Source organism: Bombus flavifrons, chromosome 6 (genome assembly GCF_040668555.2).
Source record: "Bombus flavifrons isolate JBK064 chromosome 6, iyBomFlav1_principal, whole genome shotgun sequence".
Lineage (NCBI taxonomy): Eukaryota > Metazoa > Arthropoda > Insecta > Hymenoptera > Apidae > Bombus > Bombus flavifrons.
In genome coordinates, this window is record NC_138447.1 from 359338 (window position 1) to 385719 (window position 26382).

The 26382-nt window shown below is 34.6% G+C and overlaps 2 protein-coding genes across 13 annotated transcripts in view; both read right to left on the bottom strand.

The window, feature by feature from the left end:
• The window catches only part of Ipk1 (Inositol phosphate kinase 1), a 79976-nt gene that overhangs the window by 29654 nt on the left and 23940 nt on the right, over positions 1–26382 (bottom strand). For 6 of the 12 annotated variants that reach the window (XM_069116043.1, XM_069116051.1, XM_069116050.1 and 3 more), the window contains exon 2: positions 13820–13891. Coding sequence is in view for 3 of the 12 variants with exons in the window: in XM_069116040.1 (XP_068972141.1) it covers positions 13816–13904 (89 nt within the window). In the remaining 9 variants the exon portion in view is untranslated. Of the gene's footprint in view, positions 1–13815; positions 13905–26382 lie in introns of those variants that run through there. The other 6 variants (XM_069116040.1, XM_069116042.1, XM_069116041.1 and 3 more) reach the window with 3 other exon arrangements.
• LOC138181298 (protein BTG2) lies at positions 2436–8203 on the bottom strand. Its single transcript, XM_069116038.1, has one exon. It carries the CDS (start codon positions 7415–7417, stop codon positions 6899–6901), a length of 519 nt encoding a protein of 172 aa, XP_068972139.1. The 5' UTR covers positions 7418–8203; the 3' UTR covers positions 2436–6898.

Sequence of the window (26382 nt, forward strand, 5' to 3'; positions counted from 1 at the left end):
TATAGCGGCATCTATACTAATTAAGAATCCGTTCGGCTTTTTTGTTTCAGATAACCAGAAGGGTTGAAATCATGCACACCAGGACACCCTTTTTTTGTTTTTTGGACCCCCCACTTTGCCAGCTCATAACTTCGTGAATTTTGAGTTTCTTTTTTTCGGTTAATTTTTTATATAATCTTAAAATATCAATAAACAAATGGTAGAAATATTTTTTGTTTCGTTTGTACAGAGCTTCAAAAACTGCCCGAAATTCATGCCTCCAGACTAGAATACCCCTTTAATAATAATTTAGGATTTCGTTATATAATTTGCCAAGATTCTTTCTAGTATATATTGTTGTATAGTTTGTGAACTACTTCATATTGAATATTTATTATATTGAAATAGCGACATTACAAAAAAACTCGACGTTCAAATATGTAAATTTATCGATCTGCGAACTAATACAGAGGAAATTGGTATCTGGGATTTAGGACAAAAATCAATACACTAGACAGCGGTATTTTATATTCATGAAATTTCATAAGCACGAGGCCTTTGTTTTTATTATCTCTGTACAAAAACAGTCGAAAAAATTATAGATTTCTTTTGATAAAGATTTAATTTTTTCGAGCTCACGGCATATGTACAAGCGGGAAATGATAAACATAGTAACCTAAAAACTAAATATAATTATACATTGATATAATAATAGATATATAATAATTATAATTCGTAATAATTAATATTAAACCTACAGTCTACAGATTCGAGAGTGTACGTAACGTGTTCCTCGTGTCTGTTCCATGTATCTCGTCAAAGTGTATTCGTCTACGCGTGTGTGTGTGTGTGTGTATTCGTGCCTGCCACATATGTTTTACATGTGTTTGTTAATGACGGTGTACTATACATACATCGGTAAAGTGAATTTCTTTTATGCAGAGTTCTTCGAACAGATTATTTCGCCCGCAATTATTTCGAAATCATAGTGTGTCGTGTTATATCGTATCGTACGTGTCCAATGTATGTATATGTATAAAAGTTTGTCTATGTATGTCTCTATGTGTCTTACAATTAGCTGTCCTGCCTGTTCTGTACGTTTGTGTATATGTGAACGAATGTTTCTTTTTTACTTGTGCACTGGCCAACAGGGTCGCCGAATTCGGATCTCGATAACCTTGGGTCAGCGTTCTTCCCTTTTGGTTTTCGTCTCAAACGAGAATGCGTAATAAAATCAGTACGAATTTTCCCTAATCAGTACAGTAAATGCGGTATCACAATTATGTTACCACGATGAGACCCACGGCCCACTTTACCCGAGTTGAGCACCCCTGCCAGGCTATACGCTCTCTTAATGTCCAATATCCATTCTCTTTTTTATCCCTCATTATACTCTCAAACCTCACCCTCTCCCTCTCTCGCTCTCTTTCTTCCACGCTTTCTCTCGTTCTCACGTTCGAAAAAAAAAAAAAAAAAAAAAATGCTTCGACTCGGACTAATCGCTTGATCTTCCTTGTTCCTTTTTAAACTATACCCTCTCTTTATACTATATCTCGTGCATTCTCCTTCCTGGTGTCCCAACAAAACAGTTTATTTGACAGAAAAGAAAGACACGCGGCATATATGTAGTTTAATTTCGCGCTTCATATACATGTCAGATTTATGATTTCGACTATTGCCTTTCTCTCTCACACAATCTCAGTTACTCGTTATTTTATGTCACAGAGAAAGCGGAGGGAACACAATGAAAAATACGAACGGAAGACGCATGTATACGCATTTATGTATATAAATCTATCTCGAAACAATCGCAAAATTGCACGTGTTTACGCGAAGCGAGACTGTAATCAATCAATATAATCAATATATATTATAATTTTGAAACCACAACCGTACCACAACTTATAATTAAACTAGCTCTAAAATTTCCGGCTATAGAAAATTAAAATCTATAAACTTAATATTAAAATATATATACATACATAATGTTTGAATTTCCTTTTGAAAAATAAAGAAAATAAAGAAAATAAATTCTCGCTTTCCGTCTCACGCGTCACTTTTGTGAATTCACGATTGAAATACATCGCATTTACATTAATATCGTATTTACAATTCTCGCGAATTTCAAGGGCAATTGTTTGCAACAATCGCGCGTATTTGCATAAAAAAAATTGAAATATTAAATTATTGGGATTTTTTGTACAAGTGTCGCATTAAATATACACGCAATAAATATTTTTTCCATTTGCACTTTGCAATATGTTCTCTTCCCTGCATTTCCCTCTCCTTCCTCCTGCGCAAGCGTTCTTTACATTCGCCCCAACCCTACCATCATCATCGACATCATCATCCCCACCCCTGCCCCTAGCATACGTACACAGTGAACGACAATGTCTTCTCATGCAGAACTTTCTCTTGCTCGTATCTCATGCACGAGCTTCCTCGCAATTCGAATCTTGTTTTTTTTTTTTTTTTATCATTTATCTTGATTTTGTCTCGCTTTATTTAAAAAAATACTGAATTAACCAAGCTAAAATCACAGACTGCTGGTGCCATATCCCAGCGGGTTTGTACAAATTCTTCCTGAAGGACCCTATGTATAGTTACAAGATGTGTGTGTATGTGTGTATATATACATATATATACATGTATGTATATACACATATATATACATATATGTATATACACATATATATACATATAAATATGTATATATAATATATTCGTATATATATGTATATGGATATATAGTAATTACAATTCACTCATGAAACGGTGTTCTGCTTTTCTCTCACTCTCATTCTTGCAATTTGTTTCGCCGAGTTTCCGCTTGTTCTCTCGCTACGCGTGTCATGTCATTCATTTCGTGTATGTGTTCATCTGTTACGTGTGATATAATCTACAACGTGTATAATTCACATAGGCGAATCCAACGGCATATATTAAACGAGTACTCCCTATACGATATTGTGAAAATTTTGTTTTTTCCTGGCTCCAAGCGAAGGGCAAATAAAACGGAAAGGGAATGTCTTTTTCTAGCTGTTGTCTGAAACTGCGCTATGTGATTCTATGGTAAGTACTAGACGGTGCGCGAGATTTTCTACGTCGCCGTTCGACTCTCACACTTTCACTTGTTTCGTCCAACATTACTTTCGACAGATTTCCCAATAGGTCGTTTAGAGAGAATCGGTTTGCATTTCTGATCTTCGAAATGAAAGAGCGAATTCGAATCTCTTTTTTTTCTATTCTTGTAGTTTTACGCGCTCGGTCACAATTTGGGCATGCTTAGCAATTTTAATCGAACGTTCACAATTCACAAATTCGTATTAATGTGTTTATCGACTGCAAATTAACAAAATATGTAAACGTATAGGACCCGTTAAGGGAGAAAAACCAAACTAACCGATAGGAACGATCGAATCTTTTCCAACATAAAGTGCAGCTCGTTTACGTGGATGGAAGGACATGCAAACGAAAAGAAGTGAAATTAATGCGTATAGACAACGTTCATATACGTATATATAATGCACAATCCGCAGTGGTTGATCGCGAACATAATTAATCTATAAATTAAATTCGTTTAAAATTGCCACGCATACTTTTCAATATAAACATATTTATATATTATATACTTTTAGATATTAGTACAATACAGGCACGTGTACTCATGATCTTATTCAGAGACGCATACACGCACCTCTAATTAGGTCGCTCTCGCACACAGAGATTGCTCATATTGTCTCTCTATTTTTAATATAATCACAGACATGGTTTCTATATAATTGCTACATACAAACACTTCTGATTCGACACCGAACGCGACAAGGCTACTCTTTCCATTTCGCTCTATTCTTCACAAACATACTTATCTTTTCTCTCTCCGTTTTTTGTCCTCTATCATACTACACGTGTTCACGATTTCATACTATGATCATTACAAATGAACGACATTCTCTCAAATTCTTGCACACCACGTTTCAATTTATAGCGCGAGTTAATATTACGCGAATATTCCGAACAAGTATTTCCGTCACAGAAGAAAAGAAAGTAGAAACGATATATCATCCGATCATATTATCAGACGATGGTCGTTTTCATATTCTACTTGATAGTTATCAAAATCCCACTAAACTAGATACGCCATCGGAGAACCGATGATGAAACAACTGTGTCTACATATGCATATACATATACGAGAGTATGTACATATATGTATAATCGAACGATTTTATCTCGAAACAATAGAATTGTTATCAAGAAAGCTCCGAGAACCTAGGAAATTTCGTACGTTTTCTTAAAACTTTCTAGCTTTGAACAATGTAGGTGTCAGACCATTTTTTCTTGTTACTTACTTTCTACTTCTTCTGTAAGAAAATAATCTTTGCAAGTCGGCATGTTTCCCCATTTTCCTGTATACATATTTTGAAAGCCGTAATGAGTATAAATAAATTGTTAAAATGAACATTTTTGTGCAATATTTTTGGACTTGAAAAGATTGACAATTTCTAGAATGAGAGTAATACAGTGTGTGTGTGAGAGGGGAATAGGAAAATATACACTAGCTCTAATAGTAGAAGTGAAAAGGAGAGGAAGAAAATTGCCCGATATTTATATGCAAGTCTCCTACAAAGTTACGAAAGTTTAAGGAAAATTTCATGTTTTAAGTTAGCAAAATTTTCTTGTAAGTGAAATTGAAACACACACACATACACTTGCGTGTGTAACACGTAACATACCCATTACGACTTCTATTGCATATATATATATATATAAATGAAACAAGGTTGTTCGATTGTACCAATTTTGCAAAGTAGAAAACTAAAGCGATAAGGAAAAGAGATCGAGCAATACAAAAAAAAAAAAAAAAAAAAACTGAGGTTGCGATGAAAAGGATAAACTTTTGCTCACTCCTTATTCATATCAATATACATACATATATTCTTCATTTGACTCGATTCCTCTGTCACGTTCGAAACACCAGAAAAGATAATTATTCGATATATGCACGAAACATGCCCTCTCTTCGTTCGAAGAAAATCACAGATGTTTGCCTCATGTTTGTTGCTTGCTTTCACGTACACTGTACACGACATTGTTCCTTCCTTTCTTTCTTTCTTTCTTACTCTCATTCATCCTATATGGCAACACACGTACGTAACATAATATGCACGCAACGCACACGGCACACATTCTCACTTTCAATCACGCACTCAGTTTCTTGTGCTCTCTTTTATACATTCATTCCCCCTCGCTCTATACTCGCAAAACAGATACATAATATACAATTTGGCGCAACGTATTCGCGCAAATATGGTTTCCATCGGCTTGCGCAATACGTGCTCTCTACATACATAATACCTATATATATGTACATATAAAACTCACGCATTTTGTTAAAGGTTTGTACGTATGAAGTGTAACATGTATTCTTATTGTGTCAACGATGCCAACGCGTGGATCGAGTTCGAGACTGCTCGACTACTGATGACCAATGAAACAATGGCTATGGCCGATCCAAGAACGATAATGGGCCACTGCTACGATACCAGTGACATCGAGGATAGTTGATAAATATGATTGCCGTTAGCATGCTTGTTAACGCGTGCTGTAAGAGCTCCAGATCAAAGAAGAAAATGGAAAAGTTGACACAGATCGATAATCGTTTATAGTAACAGGTCTCTTCTGTATGTTGGACAAAGTGGCGACGGAAACATATATATGTTGGTTTTTCTTGGTATGTGTTTGGTATACTCGTATGTGTGTGACTCGGTGGTAATTTGCATTGACCGTGCGAGGTTAGAGAGAAAAAAAATCCTTGAAGCTCAACCAGCGTGTTGACCATGCAGATAGAAGAGAGAATGCAGTATATATGTTATTCGTCAATTTTTCACTGGAAAACCAATTGCTTCTTTTGTCATCTTCGTCCTCGATGTTCGTCCTTCGACCTTCATCAGCGGAGGGAAAGCATACCAAGAACATCGGAACACGAGAGGGTTCAGAATAATCAATTAGATTGATAGATGAAAAACGTTCGTGGAAGAAAAGAGATTTGCGACGATAAAAACACATTGTTGAATCCTTTCCAAGAGAGGGGGGAGGGGGGGGAGAGGGGAGAGAAGCTTGTTTCGCTTTTCCTCTCACGAGAACAGAGAGAGGGCCACAGACTGGTTCGTTGTTCCCCCACTCCAGACGTAACTTCTTTTCGAGATAAACGGAAGTACGCGGGAGGTGAGCTGAGATCAATTTGTCGGTCTGAGAGAGACCCTCGGAGCGGAGCTCGCCCATATATTATTTTCTCACATTTGCGGGCGCGATCTCGCTAGCAGTCGGTATTTTCAACAGAAAAAGCTGGAAAAACTGGATTTTCTCGTGAAATACGCCAAAACGTAAGAGGATCACTGGTCTAGTTAGACATCGTCGTTACGCGAACACGCAATATTCTCCTCGAATATTCAAACGATGATGGTGCTCTTCTTGCCATGAATATCCCTCTCTTCCTCTTTCGTATGGTTGACAAAAATTCAGGATGACACATATGTATGTGTACGGTTGGACTAGAGTCGGTCGTGATAACGATCGTTGGGATTCCGACAAAAAGCTCGTCGAACGATACGTATTGGACGAATTTTTTCGGTTAAATCAGCTTTAGCCAAAAAAAACGGTTAAACACTTTTTTTACACGTTTGTTGTCCTTATTTAGGTAGAACAGTGCACACTTCATTTCCTTTGAAACTCGACTTATACAGAGTAAAATTGCGCGTTCGTGTGCACGAGTCAAACATTCACCCGACCGGAGGAACGCCATCACATATCATGAAACCCATGTGCTTTGATCAATCCGAGAGCGTGATGCACGTCCAGTGAAAACGAAACAAGATGCTAATGTTGTTGCATCGATGAATTTACGTAGAAAAACGCTTCAACTGGAAACGAACGCGGCGATCTGCTCGCTAAATTGCGAATGCTCCAATAACAACGAATCCTTGCAACTTTCGAATTGCTGCTGCTGTTGTTGCTGTTGCTGCTGATGGTGTTGATGCTGATGTTGATGCTGATGTTGAGACTCCTCCGGTTCAGGTTCTGTACGTTCGTATAAAACACAAATAGATCCGTTTTCACCGATTCTGTAGGATACTTCCGATGGATCGATCCACATGGTGAGCTCGCTTGGAAACAAGCTATGCAATACCGTTGGCAGTAAACCGACGTTAGCACCTGCCTGTGCAATGACTGGATCCATTTTACCGTTGATACGTATGCAACGGTAACCGGAACCACGATTTGGTCGATCTGGGAACCAGTGATCCCTGTAACGATGACGCAAAACCTCCGTCAAAGAGGATTTGAACATCTCCAGCTGACGTTCAGACAGTTGACCTGTCTGAAGACGCAGTAGATGCACCAAAAAATCCGCCGCTGACACAATTTCCAGTCTCATGGTTGGTATGCAATGCGACCCAGGACGAATGGTCTATGATAGAATTTTGCTGATAGTACGGTACCACTCTTCTTTTTCTTCCACTTCTTCCGTTGTTTTCTCCCCCGATAGAGACGTGAGACGACGCGATCAAAAGAAAGCACTATTCCTTCCGTGATTCGAGAGGTCACGGCTCGAGAGAGGCCGTTGTTGCTCGTGGTTCGCACACAGGAGTCTTCACAAAATGGCGTCGCCGCCACGTCGCACGATCGCGTTTAGTATTCGTTCGTCGACGCTCCAGCGCGAAAAGAAATACTGAGCGCTTTTCGATTGTTCTTTCGCAAATATCGACTAAGATATGACACAATTTGTTTCAATCTTAAAAGTCTCGGCGATAGTCGCGCGTATCTTCTGTTTTAGAATTTTCAAATTTCGTTGGGATGGTCTCCCAAAAGCGACGAAATTAATCTGTCGTAAATCAGAGATGTCGTGACGATCGTAACTTTTTCGATCGTAAACGCGTTCCAACTCGTTTCTCCCAATCGATCTCCGAGATACCACAGAGATTCGTTAAAACGATGAAACGTAAAATTCAAAGAACGCAGCAACAATAACCTTCTTTTCTTCTACGCTTCACTTAGTGCACCTTGTAACCGGGCAAAACTTTCTCGCGAAACTCAATCGACACACTTTTTTCCGACTCACATAACAACCGCACCCACCAACTGCCAACGACTTTCTAGTGGCAGCGACCGTCGACGCGAACGAAGTAGCTTTGTCTCTTTGTTCGCGCAATCTAGAGTGGGGATAGTAGCCGCACTCTAATTGGGTCGTTCCGATTCCCACCATAACTGTCGGTCACGTGACCGCAATCTGCGCGATTTTGGCTGCGCAAATGTTTGCAGCTGCGTCCCGAATACGGATCGTCTGCGCGAATAAAGGTTCTCAATTGGTTTATGTATGCTGTATACTATATACACTACCCACATCAAGCTTGCAATTGATAATTTTCTGTTCTCACAACATTTTTCTGAAATTTCAGTTACCGATACGCATATAAATATACTAGTATACGATGTAAGAAATAAGAAATATTAAAGAAATATTAGTATTTTTCTAGTGTAGATTAATTATACATTATTACTGAAAAATAAAGGATTTAACAAATTGTTTAAACGTTATGTTAACCTTTAGTGGCGATCAAAAGAATTGTACCTAAGCGAAAAATACCGAATCAATTGGTACGATTTGATAAGGTTTGAGGAAAAATCATAAAGAAAAGTAAGAATGATATTTTCAAAATTAAAAAAGGAACATAGTACGAAATAAACGAGAATAAATTAATGCCAATTGTATTTCAATTGGTTGTGGTGAAAATGTGTTGAAAATCATACTAGTAGTACTTATTCAAAATCATTAGGTAAAATGGAACTATCAATTTTCTTTTATAAACAATATTTGCAATTAAGAAGAACCATCGCTTAGTCATAATTTGATGTAGAACACGTAGTATAAAGCATAAATACTGCATTGTCAATTATTTGTAACAAAATTTCTAATATCAAAACAGAAAACAATGATAATCACATGATGCGCAACGAGCGTCAAGAGAATTACTTGCTCCAAAACAAGTGATTAGCGTAGCTAGTATGACATCACTGAAATAACATTCTAATATTATTATAAACATTTATAGTTAATATTATTATAGTGTATTATTGTGTATAGTGTATAATGTGTATTATTTACATATTATTAGTCACACAAATAATTTACATAGGATTAATGGTTACTAATATATACATCCTGTAATCCTTTATTACACAGATTACAAATTGTGCGCGATCTTCGCACCGGCCCACCAAAAATTTTATTCTCGCCCTGTTGATGCAAGATCATTTTGTGAAACATAAGGAGATATTCTGTTACAAGCAGTGTTACCTAAAACCTGTGATTACGATTTCAAGCAAATCTCCCGTGTCGAATTTTTATCTTATGGCAATAGCGTATACGGAGTGTCGGCATCAATCATCGCGAAATGTAACAAAAAGTTAAACTCATAAACAATTTTTTCAATTTGTGGAATATCTCACACAGGGCTTCTGTAGAGAAGTTCAAAGATTTACAACGTTTTATAAATTTATTTTGGCATAAAGTGCTCTGACGATGCGAGTAGTAAGGCGTCCATCGCATACGCAACGATATATAGTCATTGGCACTAAAAGGATTAAATAATATACAAAATTTTTATAATATGTCTAGACATAACATAACATTATACAGGGTGGTTGGTAACTGGTGGTACAAGCGGAAAGGGGGTGATTCTACGCGGAAAAAGATTTTTTTTTCTTCTTTTTTTAAATTTTTTCATCGAGACAACGATCTACAGTGAGATCCGTTATAACGAGACGTGATAAAGCGTACCGAGCGAAAATTCAAAGTCGATTTTCTCAAAAACAAAGCCTCAAACGAAAAATTTTTATTCTATATTTTCGACTTCTTTTTTTCGCGTAAAATCACCCCCTTTCCGCTTGTACCACCAGTTACCAACCACCCTGTATATTATATTATATATCTTATATAATATTATATATTAATACTATACATTATAATATAATATTTAATAAATGTAACCTATCCGATACAAATTACATATTATAAGATATTGTAAAATGTTTCAAATATTTGTCACCTACTTGAAACCGGCTTGTTTTATGATATAATATGTAAATATGAGTTAGATCATTTAAAATATGGTTTGAAAAAATGTATTATGTAGGTATATATTGTAAAATAACATGCAATTACATATATATACTCTTTTAATGGTTAAAGTAAAATTGTAGCAGATTTCTAAAATAATATTATACCTTTATACGTATTTATTACACTTTTAATTCTCGATAAAGTATCCTTATACTTATAAGGTACCTTTACTCTTATTGGAGATTCCGAAACAAGGCATTGATTTTTGTAGTAGCCTAATATATTGTAACATGTAACACGTAATGAATATTACGGTAGTACATGTTAATAATGTTTTCATTGCTCCAAAGTCCTTGAATACATTCAGTCTTACATTTGATGATATAATGTAAAAATGTATATATTATACGTATATTGGATTTGCGCTGATAACTATACCTTTCAAGAAGCACGAATATGTGTCGAGTATGAGTTTTTCATTATATATATAAAACTGCAAGATATATCACGTACCACGTTAATAATAAATTCTTGCACAATTATTCAAGCACGTTTTTTATCTAAAATCCTTATTGTATCAAAATATATCAAAAAGAAAACCGATTCGATAAGATACTTATACCTAACTATAAAATATATATAGATTACTCTAAAGCTATTTGATAGTTACTACATATTTATAAACTGTATTACTAATGCACACTATCAGGGAGAAAAGAGTGAGCCTTATTATACCTATTATTCCTCCACTGTTAAGTTAAGTAAATGGATATCATAATACATATGTACGGATATTCGTTAACTAATATTACATTATATTACATAATTCTACATTTCTGTTCCTCTTTCATCTTACCTGGTTGAGGTTAGATTATCTTTCTTTTCCTCCTTTATCAATATCAATGTAACGCTAATTATACTTAAATCAAAAGACGATAAATTTTTTTATTTCTATTTTTCTTTTTTATTTTTACTGAATTCTATTTTTCTGTTTTATTTTACTTCCGTTTTTTAAAAACTGAATAATACATTTCATAGAATCAATAAAAACAACAATATATAAAGGTGAACGAAGAATTACGAAAGATGACAAATATAGCAATATTTTCTGTTCGGAATATGTACTCGGTGCAAAATATATATTTTATATCAGTCAGATATCAGTCAATACATATATATTATTTCAATTTCTGAAAGCAAAAATTTGTATTTTTGACTTAAGGAAAAAATTCGCTAGTCGTCTCTAGTTTAAAACATTTTGAGGTGGTGTTTATCGAGGTATTTGAAGTGTTGATCGAGTTTTACGACTTTCAGAATAAAGATTAAAACATTTGAAAAAGGAAAGAAGAGAGAATATGACAAAGTTGAAAGTAAAAAGTGAATATTGGATAATAGCAGAAAAAAGTGACATTTTCCTGTTTCTATACAGTGGCACAAAATGGGCTACAATTACAAGCTAGAATTATAAAAATATATATAGTCACATTTACATACATATATATAATATTATATTATATTTCTTTCTTTGCTCGAAATTCGAAAAATTCACTTATATCATATTTATTTATATCGTATTTCATTGAATCAAAAAACGCAGTTTACTGTATCGATTCTCTCACAATTTCCCCTGTCCATTTCGTTCTACCGTCGGCATCGCTGGATTAGTTCCCTCCCTGACCAAGCTTGATAAAAGCATACCTAAAGAACGTACGTAGGTATATACCTGATGGTCGAGGGTGATTCACTATCCATGATCTTACAATAAGCATTACCGACCCCGTACTGTTTAGCTACTTAGACCGAGCCGATCGATCGGACATTAAACCAGTCCCGTCGCATCAGTTTAGAAATGCGTGTCACATATTATAAAATGTAGCCCTGTGACGAGTCTGTCTGTTCTTCATTTAATAACAGCGACTACAAGTCCGATGCCGACAACCGTACGCAACCTTTATACCAAAAAAACCTTCTCAACTGCCCTCTGTTTCCACAAATTCTATCAATAGCGTTTCTACGACTTGGATCAGTAACTGTCAGTCTTTCGAGTTTACAACATATTAAAATATTAACGTAACGTAACGAAATTTTTTCTTATAAATATCGAAATCTACAAATACCATTTAGAATCGCGTAATTTCTACCACTTATTATTTTGAAAAAGAACAAGATATATGGAATAAAATTTGAAAATTATGAAATGTTCATTCCAAATTTTATGCAAATGTCCAATAACTGACTGGGAACCACTGATGGAAGGGTGTTCTGGAAGCCAGAACTACATACGCATACATACATAAATCGTGCAGCTTTGAACGCAATGGACGTTGTTTCCTGCACTCTATACATTATTCCTCGTTTGTTTTTGAATAACCGCGATTACAATTGGAATGATTTAAAATGTACATTGAAGATCCTAAAAAGATCAATTTCAAACTTATGAAAAGAAATGTATGTATGAAAGCAATTTATGCGGGAAACATTTTATTTCATAATTTCAATATAAAAGACAAAAAGTGAGAAACTAAAAATAATAATAATAACGTGTATTAATAATAGCGCGAGAATAATAGCGTGTACTAATTTAATTAATTGACATAAATATTTGTAAATTAATTTATGAATTAGTCGAATGAAATTATGTAATTTAGATCGTCAAGGATTTTCAAAGCTTACAACTAATTGTCACAGTCTCATTACAATTACAAGTAGAACGATTTCAAAGCATTGTTTGTTTGCATGGAACTGTATAGGAGCTTCGCGTAAATGTAACAGACTTAAATTTCCGTTGCACGGATTACGAGAGAGCGCGCAAACAAATTGCCGATATTGTACAACGGTATAATGGCAATGGTATGATCGCGTTCAAGCTTGACTCGCGATTCGTGGTAAAAGTTATCGAGCATTTCCGTCCAGCTTTATCGTATAGTCTTAAGTGCAATTAACGCTCGTCTGTGTGACTCAACGCTCAACAGTGAAGAACTACCTGCACAAACGAGACGATACGATTGTGGTTTCTGTGTGTACTGTGCAATATATATATGTATGTATATTTTCAATATTGTATATGATATTCAGAAACGTGTTTGGACCGCTATACTAGCGCAATCCTCATACATATTATGTATAGTGCGTTGGAAAGTTCCGCAGAGCGACACAAGGGCAATGGAGGTACTTTTCTCTATTCTCTATCGCTCGCCCTCACGCGTTTCTATAATGCCATAATATAATATATATATAGATATTCCTTTATTTGTATAAATGACACTTTCAGTCAGTACGCGTTCTTAATTAAATAACATACTAATTAAAAACAAATAATTCAATATTATTCGCATAGTAATAATATATTATAATATAATGTTGATCGTAATTCATCGTTTTCAGAGAAAATTAGATACTAAATATAAAACATCCGGGAAGGAAGACGAAATTCCGTATACCATATAAAAGGTATATGGCAAGGATCTTGCAAAGGTATGAAAAGCAGGCCTGATTTGCCAACTGTTTCACTATGTAGAACATTTCATTCGTAATTCCGGGAGTTTACCGTTGCCAAGTTGGCAACTAAGAGTCGATCGATAAACTCGGATTATTCTGACTGGCTTCATTCTCTGCGTATATGGACCGGTTTCGAGTAAAGTTTCCATACATATTGAGAAATCGTGTATTGCCGCCGGTTCTGCATTCTTCATTAATTTAGCTAACGTACTTACTTACTTGTTTTTACAAGTTTCCCCTTTTCTCGCCAACCACGACTCGGCGAAAGTGACGCATGTTCTTTAATATCACCTGCAACAGAAAGCTAAACATGAGTGCATAAATATTACTTTCATTTTTCAACTAATTACATATGTACAATTCATTATTTTGTCATTTATTTATAGTCATTTATAGTCATTTATAGTCACCTACAGTAACCTATAGCCATGTTTTTATGTAATTATTGTTCATTGCGATAAATGTTTTTGTGTATCTCTATAAATTGTAATACATCATCGTAACACATATGAGAATAATCCGAAATTTTAAAACTTCATTACTTCTTCACTCGAATACTCTAAATCTGAGTACTTACTCCATTATACACATATATCATATAATAGGTACTAGGCAATAATGTTATTCCGTTATACATATAACCATATATGTCATATTATAACATTTCGTTATGTTAGCTTTTTAACAGACGATTACTATACAAAAGATATTCAAATCATTTCAACGCGAACAAATTTTCTTGTAGCTTCCAAGGTCGCTATCAAAGTTTCAAACACATCTACATCATTGTGATAAACGTTAAACGTTAAATGTTAAACGATTGATGCCTAAATATTCCTTTTAAATAGTTGGCGCACTTTGTAGTCGCCGTTTGTAATCAGCTAACAGTAAATCATCTTAGCGCAGGATACACGAATAGATATAATATTTTAACGAATGACTACTTCTGTTGCTTCGTATTTTACTTATGTTATGTTATGAACGATCGCAGCAAACGAACTACGATAACTACGAAACTCATCCGTATGCACTACTATCGTGAATATCCGAGCCGATCAATCTAAATGTCTACTTCTAAAAGAAACAATTGCAGATAATTAATTTTTGTATGTAAATATTTGATATCCTTTTTGATAAATAAGAAACATCACTATTAACTCTGTGATTAAGTTGTAAGTCGAAAACGAAATGTTGCGAATATATTTTTAGAACTAATATGATTTTAACACGTAAATACAAATATCATGTCTACAATTTGCAGAGTGTAGGTATCGTATATATATATCGTATACATACATATATATATATATATATATATATATATATGCATATAGGGAATAATATGCTTTTATCTGAGGCTGATTACACGGTCGAATAGAAGGATGTGGTAAGTACCGCTATTATTGCTACTACAAAACCGCGTCTCTATCTGACGCAACGCAACACGACGCGCCGTGGAAGAATACCGGCGAATACCGGTAGATTAACGTGACGCGCATGACCACGAGCACTGAACACTAGGCTCGCAAATGTTTGCGAACGTTGACGCATCCTACGGTATATGCACCATTGATGCATCTGTGATAGATACTGATGCTAAAGCAAACAGTTACGTTACCTACTCAAGGAAATATATTATACTTAGTATATAGCATACTATATACGTTTCAATTCGGCAAGTTTAAGATTAAAACAAGATCGCAGAATTAAAAGTTGGATACGACTGCAATGTCTTTTTGCAATTAACCCTTTTACGGCAACGGCATTAAGATTATACAGCCATTATACAACCATTATACATCCATTTACAGATAAACAAACTGTTGCTGTTAAGCATCCGAGCAATAATGCAATAGGATACCGTATAAATTATATTAATTAGTACTTACTGTTATTACCGATTGTTATATACATACATATATGTACTTATAATATTGTTAGTTTTTAATTCATTCGTGTACATAATTATTATTTACTAAAGATAATCGAATTTCGTTTACACTTTACTGATAGAGACGTGATAGTGTAGATGTAGATACTGAAACAATGGTAATTGACGTATTGATACACTTGTGACAATATAATAACTTAAGTGCGTAAACAGAATGATCGAGGGATATAAAGATTGGACACGATTGAACAAATGTATGTTATAATTTATAGAAATATCATTTCTACAAAAATATAAAAAAAAATTAAATATACTGCATGTCGATAAAATAATAGTGGAGCATGTGCGTTTATCGAACCTACAACCATTTATTTTATGTAGTTAAATGGTGAAAGTAATCGACACTATTTAATACATATGCATAATACATATGTAGCTATGTATAGTAATGTATGTACAGGTTATATATACAGGCGACCCAAAAACACGTCAAGCGGATGAGTGACAGTTCTTTGTGAAAAGATAAGAGAGAAGTATAGAGTAAAATTTGTTCGTTCGGGGCTTTGTTTTCGAAAAAATCAAGTTTGAAAATTCATCAGGCATAATTGAACGTGACAAATTCCGGCCTGGACAGAACTAAATAATCGACAGGGGGTCATTCTATGTGCGAAAGTAAGTCGAAAATGTACGATAAAACTTGTTCACAAGAAGCTTTGTTTTCGAGAAAAATAAATTTGAAAATGTATCATACGCGTGGTATATTAAGGCCGATTCTTAACTAAACTCTATTTTCATGAAAATGAAACCTTAAACGGAAAAATGTTATTCTCAATGTTTTACTTATTTTTGCATCTACAATAACATCCTATTGGTCGTTCATACGTACCCAATTGGTAATTAACCAAGTTCGAGTACGTGCAATTGACAAATTTTCAATCTCGAATATTTCGAAAACTAAGTCTCGGAAGAAAAAATTTCATTTTATACTCTTTTTATAGCGTATAATATATAGTATATAGTATCTAAAATCCGTTTTCACAATACAACGATTAAAGGCGGCACACGCCTGGTTACTATCCATAAATCGTACCGAGAATGAAAATTAAAATTTATATTAAAAAAGAAAGGGTTACAAGTATATATCTATGAAACATACATATGTATGTATAGTATACATAGCTTAGTAGATGTAATTTCCACATCTAATCTTACGGTACAACTAAATCTAATATTTCTACCATACAAATATATCAGATTATTCATACGGAAACAAAGAATATTAGTGAATTGAATTGACAAATAATTATAGGTTACAGACTTACATGTATGTTTTTGTAAGTTGTTTGACAGCTTTTATAATTTTACAAATACACGTCAAATACAGTAGACTGAGCTAACTTATCTGCAACTTATAAAATTCCAATTTGTGTTTTATTACCAAATTTATTACTGTCATGCTATTATAAAAGAATTTGGTATTAATTAATAGCATTAGTATTAATACCATAACACTGTTTACAGGTTTGAAAAAAATTGCAGATTTTCAACTTTAAAGATGTTTTGTGCTTCTTACAGTAACAAATATCGAGTTGCGGTTGAGACGACAAAATTCTGTGGACTCTCCCGAATAAAATGATATGTACTGTTACTGCATTCTAAATATTTAAATATGTTAAATGATGATCAAGGTGAAAAAGACACCTAAAACGGACCACTTTTCGCTTACATTTTCCGATTTATTTAAAAAATTAAAGGACTAGGAGAAAATCTAACATTATTACGCGATAGAGCAGACATTTTTGCTAAGGAAAGCATAAAGAGAAACTAGAAAGTCACCTTTTAATTCCAATGAAAAAACGAAGAAGTTTGGCAAAACACGTGGCTGCGGCAATGGTACTCAATGGCGGCGGCTAACGACCGCGCGCATTTAACGGTTCCGGTATGCCGAACGGTAGGCAAAGCATCCGTCAACATTGAGTACCACTGTCGCCGCCCTGTGTTCTATCAAATATGGTATTAAGTTTCGCTTTTGCATTTAAATCAAAAGGTGATTTTCTAGCTTTTCTTAATGCTTTTCTTAATGCTTTCCTTAACATAAATCTGTTCTATCGCGTACTAATATTAGATTTTCTTTTAGACCTTTAGCTTTTGGAATAAATTGGAAAATGTAAATAAAAAACGGTGCATTTAAACACCTATAAATGTTTATAATGCAATAACAGTACATATCATTTTATTCAGGAGAGGTCACAGAATTTTTTCGTTTCAATCGCAACTCGACAATGTTACTGTAAAAGCACACATCTCCAAAGTTGAAAATATGCAATTCTTCTTAAAATTGATTTGTTCGAAAACTGTAGGGTTTAGGAAAAACCGGTTTGCAGATTCGTGTTTAGCTCGCAAATGTCTACAGGAATCACCTACTGAACAATGTAATGAACCGTGTTCTGAAATCGAAATCTCAATGATAATCTTATTATTTATTGTTATAAGTGAATATCCGATAGATAGTTTACTTATCTTTTCTCTTATTTTTTGATCAAATGTTCAAATAAAAAGTTCAGTGTTACTTTCTGTCCTTCGACTATAATTTTTGAACAATTGAAATTTATTAAAATCTAATATGAAGATTTGCTAAGTTTAAAATTTGTTAAATCTTTTCTCTTTTCATTGTCACACTTTTTAATTAAGTATGATGACTTGTAATAACTTTTGAAGCCATAGTGCGCAGATACATACAAACTGAGGAAGCGATAGTTTCATGAACGTTACTGATCTCGTCCAAATGCTTACTTTACTGCATACATATTGTTATTACTAACGTTTGCGAACCTCTTGCAGAGAGCGAAGGATTCGCGGCTTTATCGTTAAAGTGTTTACCAAGAACTGTTCCCCTAACCGTTCCGACTAAAACTGCAGTCATCGAGATCTCAACTATAGCACCTTCGTAGCTTGGCAAACTTCCACGACGAACGAATATCAACGAACAGTCATAGGGTCGATTTAAAAATAGGATGGTGGCTCGTCCTTAGAGCCCACGTTACTTAAATACAGGTTTTCACACAAGAAATCACGCTTCGGGAAAAACATGTTCAGTGTTAAGACTGCTAAGAGTGCTTTTTATAACATACCGTATTTGTTGAAGGTTGAAAGACGAATAAACTTCGAAGAGTAGGTTTTCCTATCTATATCGGTTTTCCTTTCAGAATTATAATAATACACCCTGTATACAAATGTTATATATTATACAAATGCCATACGTTAGTTTTTAAAAATCAATTTTATCATATCGTAATATGGCGCATCCATATGTACCTGCTTATAATCGTGATAATAAAATCAAAGTTTAGTTTTCTAATTAAATTACACGCTATCGAAGATAAGTAAGAGTTCGAATACTTTTGACCGATTGTTTAATAATAAAGCGATATTTTACTAGTAAATACTAATTTTAAATAATATAGTTCTCTTTGTAATATGTATATATACGTGTAAAAAGTATCAGGATATATAAAATAATCACATGTAATATCAAATGCTCTTAAGAAAGTATTATCCCTAATAAGTTTGTACCTAAATACGAAAAACGAAAAAATTGTCAAATGTTTTTCAATGAAAGTAGTATTGCAAAGCAGAAAACGAATTGAATGCCTGAAACCTTACGGCTAGGGGCGACTAGGGTAAAACGAACCATATGGTCGGTCAAATATAGCAAACTCAAAATTCGCCAGCACGAGTATAAACGGGTGCTGTATATTCAAATTATGGAGTGACCCTTCTCGAAAACTTGACGAAGGGGAAAGGAGGAATTACCACGTACAAACCAGCAGGCTTGCTTCTCTAAAAATCAATAGCGCTGCTTCAACCTGGTATACGCTGATTAGTAAAGCTAGCAAAATTCGCTCCAAAAATATTAATTTCCCATTAACTTTTTACTGAACAAATATTACTTCAAGTATCGCTTTTAAATTTTGAGAAAAAGATATCACGAAAGACGCGAGAGATACGGATAATACGTAACGCTACTGCTCCAAAAGTATCCTATTGTAGTATCGTAACTACTTTAATTAGTTTATTAATGATAAGTAGATTGAACAGGTGTCAATTGAACAGAGAATAATGTTTGTTAAACATGAACTAATCGCAGTAAACGTATAATAATTAACACAACTGAATAATTAATCAACGACTCTCATCAACGCAATCCGCACTCTCTGACATCTCAACTCATACTGCTGTTAATTCGTTTATTGTCCCCTAGCAACTCCTTGTCTTTTGTCTTAGCCTCACTACATACACGCTCAGCAACCGCTTGTTTATAATCCGCACAACACCCCCATGCCCCCCATCCACGATGCTACACTATTATTTCTAATGATGCGATACAATTACGTTCGAATGTTTGAAAAGTAATTTGCAACGACAAAATTGTTCGAGTTACTTAATTTCTACACTATGAGGCAGATAAGTACACTACACAGCAAGTAACGATATATAAAGGTGACAAATGTTGATTTCCCATTAATTTATATATGTACACATTTTAGTGATATTCACATACTGTTATTAAAATTTCGAATTCAAATACTTATGTATGCATAACCTATTCCAGAGAAAACAATGGGATTGACACTCTATTATTGAATTATTAATTGAACCTCTTGTTTTACGAATCCCTTTGATAGTAATTGAAGTAAGAGCAGGCTCTAACACCATATCGGCTAAACCATACTTTAACATTGTCGCAATTTGTATTTGATAATGCCCAATTCGAAGAATTCGAGTCAAAGTTAGTGTTTAAACAAAATTTCTCACAAATATAGTTTATTTGCATGTATATCGAGCTGAAATTCTAATCCATACCATGAATTTTCCCGATATTATCTATATTATAAATTATAAGTCAACAGATTGAGTTTAGATAAGTTTTCAAATAAATATTTATTTTATATTTTATATTTTATACTTTCCACCATGCCAAGTATGGTAAAGTGGATTTTACAGTAGCTTTGAATACAATGAAACAAGCTTTACAAGAAATGAGAATTATAGAATATAGGGAGTAGAAATGGATTTCCATGGACAAAAGCAGACTACACGATTGTAAAAATATAAAAAAAGACGCGCAACGATCCGCATATGGAAACCTATAAAAGCGTGCACTTTTTTTATCTGGCCAGAACACAAACGCGTCGCATACGATATCCTGCACGCTGCGCTGGCAAGCTGCCGACAGGTTTGTATCGAAGATCATGCCAAGAAGGACAGTTTTCTTGCGGTTGGTAAGAGTCTGACTCCATACTCGTATCTCTTCTTCTTCTTCTTCTCTTCGTATTTGTTCTTCATCTTCTGCCAGTTTTGCCTCTTCGGTATCGTTTCTTCCTTCCTTTCTCGAGTTTCTGGATACCTCTACGATGCGACGCATAGCCTCGTAAACCGATACACAACAACAATGGACCAATTTCACTTGACTACTTCGGTGTGACTAAGAGATTATCGATTCGTTTAGGGCGGTCAATTTTCCAACCTTCTTCTACGAAGCAGCTAGTTTCCGATTCATTATTACCAACTAAGAAATAAATTTGAAACAGAGTAATGAGAAATTGTTAGATTCAAGCAATGACTATGTCTACGAGTTTCTCGCTACATCTTAGAAAGTGTATAATTTATGTATACCATCAACGTATCTAAGCGTGCATCTAAACATGTCAAGAAGCACGAATGCGGAGTAGAAGCGAGAGACCAGAGATCGACAGTCCGGAGGAAACGAGGATGTCGATCTGTGAAACCGGTCGGGTCGGTTGTGTGGCCCAACTACGTATAATACAACTTATACAACGCAATGTTCAAACAATCTACTGTGCAGAGATGAGAAGATGGCTAAGTAAAGAAGTGCGGATTTAATTCGCTATTTCTGATAGATTCAACACAGACATAAGGATAAGCACGCGTAATGTTCAAAATGGTAAAAAGAAGTGTCACATATACAAGTAACAGCATATAGTGATATAGCGGTATAGCGGTATAGCGGTATAGCAATACAGCGATATAATGATACAGCGATATAACGATATAGCAATATAGCAACGCATGACTACTTCTATTGCGTCCATTTCTGGCTATCAAAACTAACATTTTGACTACTTTTGTAATATCAGATACTTTTACAACTACGAACGTCTCCTTATATTCTATTCTTCCTCCTTTCTTATAACTTTGCACAGTAACACTCTTATTATTTACCTATTTTGTTTACATTATTCGCTATTTATAAAAATTGCTCACATTAGCAATAAAATCAATAGGAGCTTCTGAAATTGATCATAAATATTTAATATTTACGTACCTACACATTGAAATTAGTACGTATAATGGTTCTAATATTAAATATGTTGGAAATTGTAATACATGTTACATGTAGTACATGCACATTATGTATTATGTACTACGTATTGCAAAGAAGATCAAAATTGCGTTAAATTTTGAAGAGTTTAATACAAACTCATTGTAATAAACATTTAAAGCCAGCTAGTATTCAATAAATTATAAATTGTATTCTATAATGCTTCAACGAATAAAAATTACAATCCATAGCTTCGCTTAAACGTTCTAGAAGATATTATTCAAAAGACAATATGTACTAATAAAAGTGTAAGAGTTCCACTATATGTTTCATTAATTATCAATCGTATTATACAAACATTATCAATTTAATGTTTAATTAGTATTTACTGTTCTGTACAGTTTCCATTCGATGTACATAATATCTAACTAAACAAAGATTTTGTTCAATCTGATTTTCATTCTATATATATTTCAGTACATGATCGGTTAAAAAGTATTAAATTAAGCAAAAATTATGAGAACATTACACCTAATTTGTAGTTGAAAATATGTATTGATTTCATTAACATCGTATGTACAACGTAAATATGTACAATGTAGATATGTACAATGTACAATATGTACATATATTTAGCTGCATAAGTAGTTATCGAGGTTGGGATCAATTTTTCTACCTACGATAAAAGAGTGGAAGGAAGTTATGAAAATACGACACGCGAGTCCTACAAGTAGATGAAAAATCGAATATAGCACACGTGTATTGTGTACTGTATATATCAAGACGAAAGGAGGCGTGAAGGCTTGGCGATTTACTAACATCAGGGCCATCTAACTGTTTTGTAGATGCATCCTACTTTTCTTTCGGCGCGCGCGAGGTGCTCAACTCAAACCACGGATTGGTTAGTCATTTGAAATCGGAAGACGGAATCGGAAATCGGAAGAAATCGGAGACGAAAAACATAGATGGTTTTACTTTCGAAACCCGGCTTTATCCCCCCTTTCTCGCCCGGATTTATCTTTTGACAGATTTTTACCTTGTTTTTCGAACAGAATGATAACTTGCATAAACACTTTTATCGTTAAAACTGCAAAGTAGAAACTGGTTTTCGGTTAAATCTACAGAGCTACTCATTTCACAACGATTACGCAAAAATATGAAGCTTCAAATTTTTAGTCGATATTTTTAGTTAATAAAACAACGTCGATCCGAAAACAAAAAGAATAACACTCGATAATTCGACTCAAGATACGATAAACGAACCCTCCATAAAAACGTGTAATCCTATTCTATATTTTCATATTGATCAATTTTCTTCGTGTTACTTTGCGTGCCACAGAATCAATTGTTCGTTTTTCCTACTATTATCCTGGCATGGCAAACAATGAAATAGGTGTGGAACAAGTTAAATAGAGGATAAAAAGAGCGGAAAGCTAACAATAAGAGAGAATGAGATGTTGAACTCTTAAGCTCAAGCGGTCGCAATCGTGCGATTAAAAATGAAGACCGAGACGCGCGCACGCGCGGCCGTGCATGTGTATGGACGCGAACGCGAACGCGAACGCGAACGCGAACGCGAACGCGAACGCGAACGCGAACGCGAACGCGAACGCGAACGCGAACGCGAACGCGAACGCGAACGCGAACGCGAACGCGAACGTGAACGCGAACGCGAACGCGAACGTGAACGCAAATGCGAACGCGAACGCGAACGTGAACGTGAACGCAAACGCGAACGCGAACGCGAACGTGAACGCGAACGTGAACGTGAATGTGAACGTGAGCGCAGTGGTCGAAGTCGAAGAAGCCCATCAGGGCCGGTTAACTTAACTGTTAGGTGGAACCTCCCTCCACTCGAAGAAAACTCTTCGTTCTACTTTTTTTTCTTCCCCTCCTTTCCGATCCTTGCGGTAGATCGGAAGCGGTGCTCAGCCTCCGCCAAATATATCTTACTGCTACTAAAATTCGAAGATTCTCTTATACTTATACACAGGTTTATAATTTAAACGATAGAAGGTAGAAGAAGCGGAAAGAATATTGATAATCTTTACAAAGCGACAAAGTACGTAATCAGAAACAGCTCAAAGCATTGACCGAGATTAACGAGTAGCGTCTCCTGTATTCGGAAAACAGAAACTCGAGTGAGTGACGCTTATGTAAAAAGTAAAAGCTTATTGTTTCGTCTCCGTTGAACAATATTTACGTGTGACATGATGGTCGTGTAATGAAATTTTTATTTCGATCACGGAAGATATGTATGGTACTCGCCGAGAAGGCGTTTCTTGTAACGTTAATACGATTCTTTTTCTTAGTTCTTCATTTATTCACATTATTGAAATATTATTTTATTCTGTTGATAGCGTTTCGCTACTGTAGCCTACGGACGATACTGTATCACATTGCTTCGCGAGAATAATTACATATACAATTTATCGATTAAATATTACATATGTATAATATTATATACAGCAACATATAATTAAACGAATTAGTTAATTCTGTCGTTTATCAGTAATCCTTACGAATGTAACTACATATAACTTTACTTTTACTTTTACTTTTCGTTTTCATTTTATTACGATTGGAAAATCATTTGTAGTGTATTTTGTTTGCAATTGGAAAATTGCGCTAAAAGGTAAATTCAACAAAGATGAAAAATAATGGAGATGATAAAAAGATCACAACTCCGTTTTTAAAAGTTATTTTTACATCAGCTGTCGGAAATTTAGAAAGAGAACCAAAATGTATTCGGGTTACGAACATGTCTTATCAAATGTGTCTTGTACATTCTTCCTTTGACAATGAGTGAAAAATTGAACGAGAATGAATATTATGTATGTAGTATGTATATTGGGAGCCGAATAGTATTACGTATACATAGAGTATAAACATGACTAAAGATTAACACCATGAGAATGCAATTATATTCTCAGAATATGAATGTTCATCGTAAATTACAACAATACGACGCGCGTATAATCTGTATGAATTGTTTGCACGGAATTGACATAAAAGACACGAGAAGTAGATCCGTATTAACAAAAATTCAAGGACTACAATTCTAAAACAAAATTTTGAATATATATAATTGAGTGTTTGATTAAGAGCTGATTAAGAGCTGATGAAGAATCATTATTGCAAACGCGTGTATGTTAATTATACATTGTGTGATGGTGACAATACCTAGTTTATGACTCGTCACTATTATTATTTTCGCCTGCTATTCGAAAAATAAAAAAGCAAACTTTATTGTATATTGAAATTTGAAATGAACTTTTATTCATATTTATTTATGTGATCTATTAATCAAATAATTTTCACGTGTAATTTTGTGATACATAACATACCTTTTTCTTTTAAGTAGACATGTTTAAAAATGGACCACCAATTTGTAATCAGAATAGTGATAGAAAAATAGTGCCAAAAGTAAACAGCAAAATACAATCAAGGAAATTTTAGTATTTCCACGTGACACTGATCACGTAGGACGTAGGACATTACTAGATCGTTACACTGTAGTAAACACCAACAATAATAATTATAATCTACAATTCATATACAGGGTGGTTGGTAACTGGTTGTACAAGCGGAAAGGGGGCGATTCTACGCGAAAAAAGAAGTCGAAAATATAGAATAAAAATTTTTCGTTTGAGGCTTTGTTTTCGAGAAAATCGACTTTGAATTTTCGCTCGGTACGTGTTCGGTACGTTATAACGGATCTCACTGTAGATCGTTGTCTGGATGGAAAAATTAAAAAAAAAATTTTTATTCTATATTTTCGACTTCTTTTTTCGCGTAAAATCATCCCCTTTCCGCTTGTACCACCAGTTACCAACCACCCTGTATAATGTACAGTATCGGAATAAAATAAAATAAGATTCAGGGAAGAATATTTCAACGAATTCGTTTGAAGTGTTAATTTGTTCGAAGGAAACGAATCAAATAAGTAAAATGTATTGAAATTATTTAAAACTGAGATTACAAGATGACCAATAACAGAACAGAAAACAAAACAGTTTTCCAATTTCTGCGTCTGTAGGGAAGGAAGTTTGTGGAAGAGCGTCAGTGTTAATGAACAGAAACCTCCTGTTCGAGCGTTCCCGGGGGAGACTAGGTTAATGGTTATGGTTAATGTTAATACATTGCACAGAGTAGGTCTCATCTCGAGACTTTCTCTCGAGCCGAACCGCCACGCTGCTGTATATTTACTTAAATCAAAATAATGTCGAATAAATTGCCCGGAGCTGTCTATTGCTCTTGGAAAGTTGTTCGTTTTGATTCGTTTCGTTTCTCTATTGCAACCTGCGATAGAAACAATATTGCCGACCATTTTGATGCTCGATCCGAGTTCGAAACTACAAACCTCGACAATTACGATCTCTTGTAGTTTCAGTCGTTGTTACGTCGCGTGAGACAAATCGCACGCCATCCCTCGTCTTTATAACATTAATCTTATAACGTAATCTTTATAACTTAATCTTATTATCTTGCAGGAATCTTTAATCCTGCAAGTATTGTCGGTTTATGGATGGTCCTTAGAACAGTCCT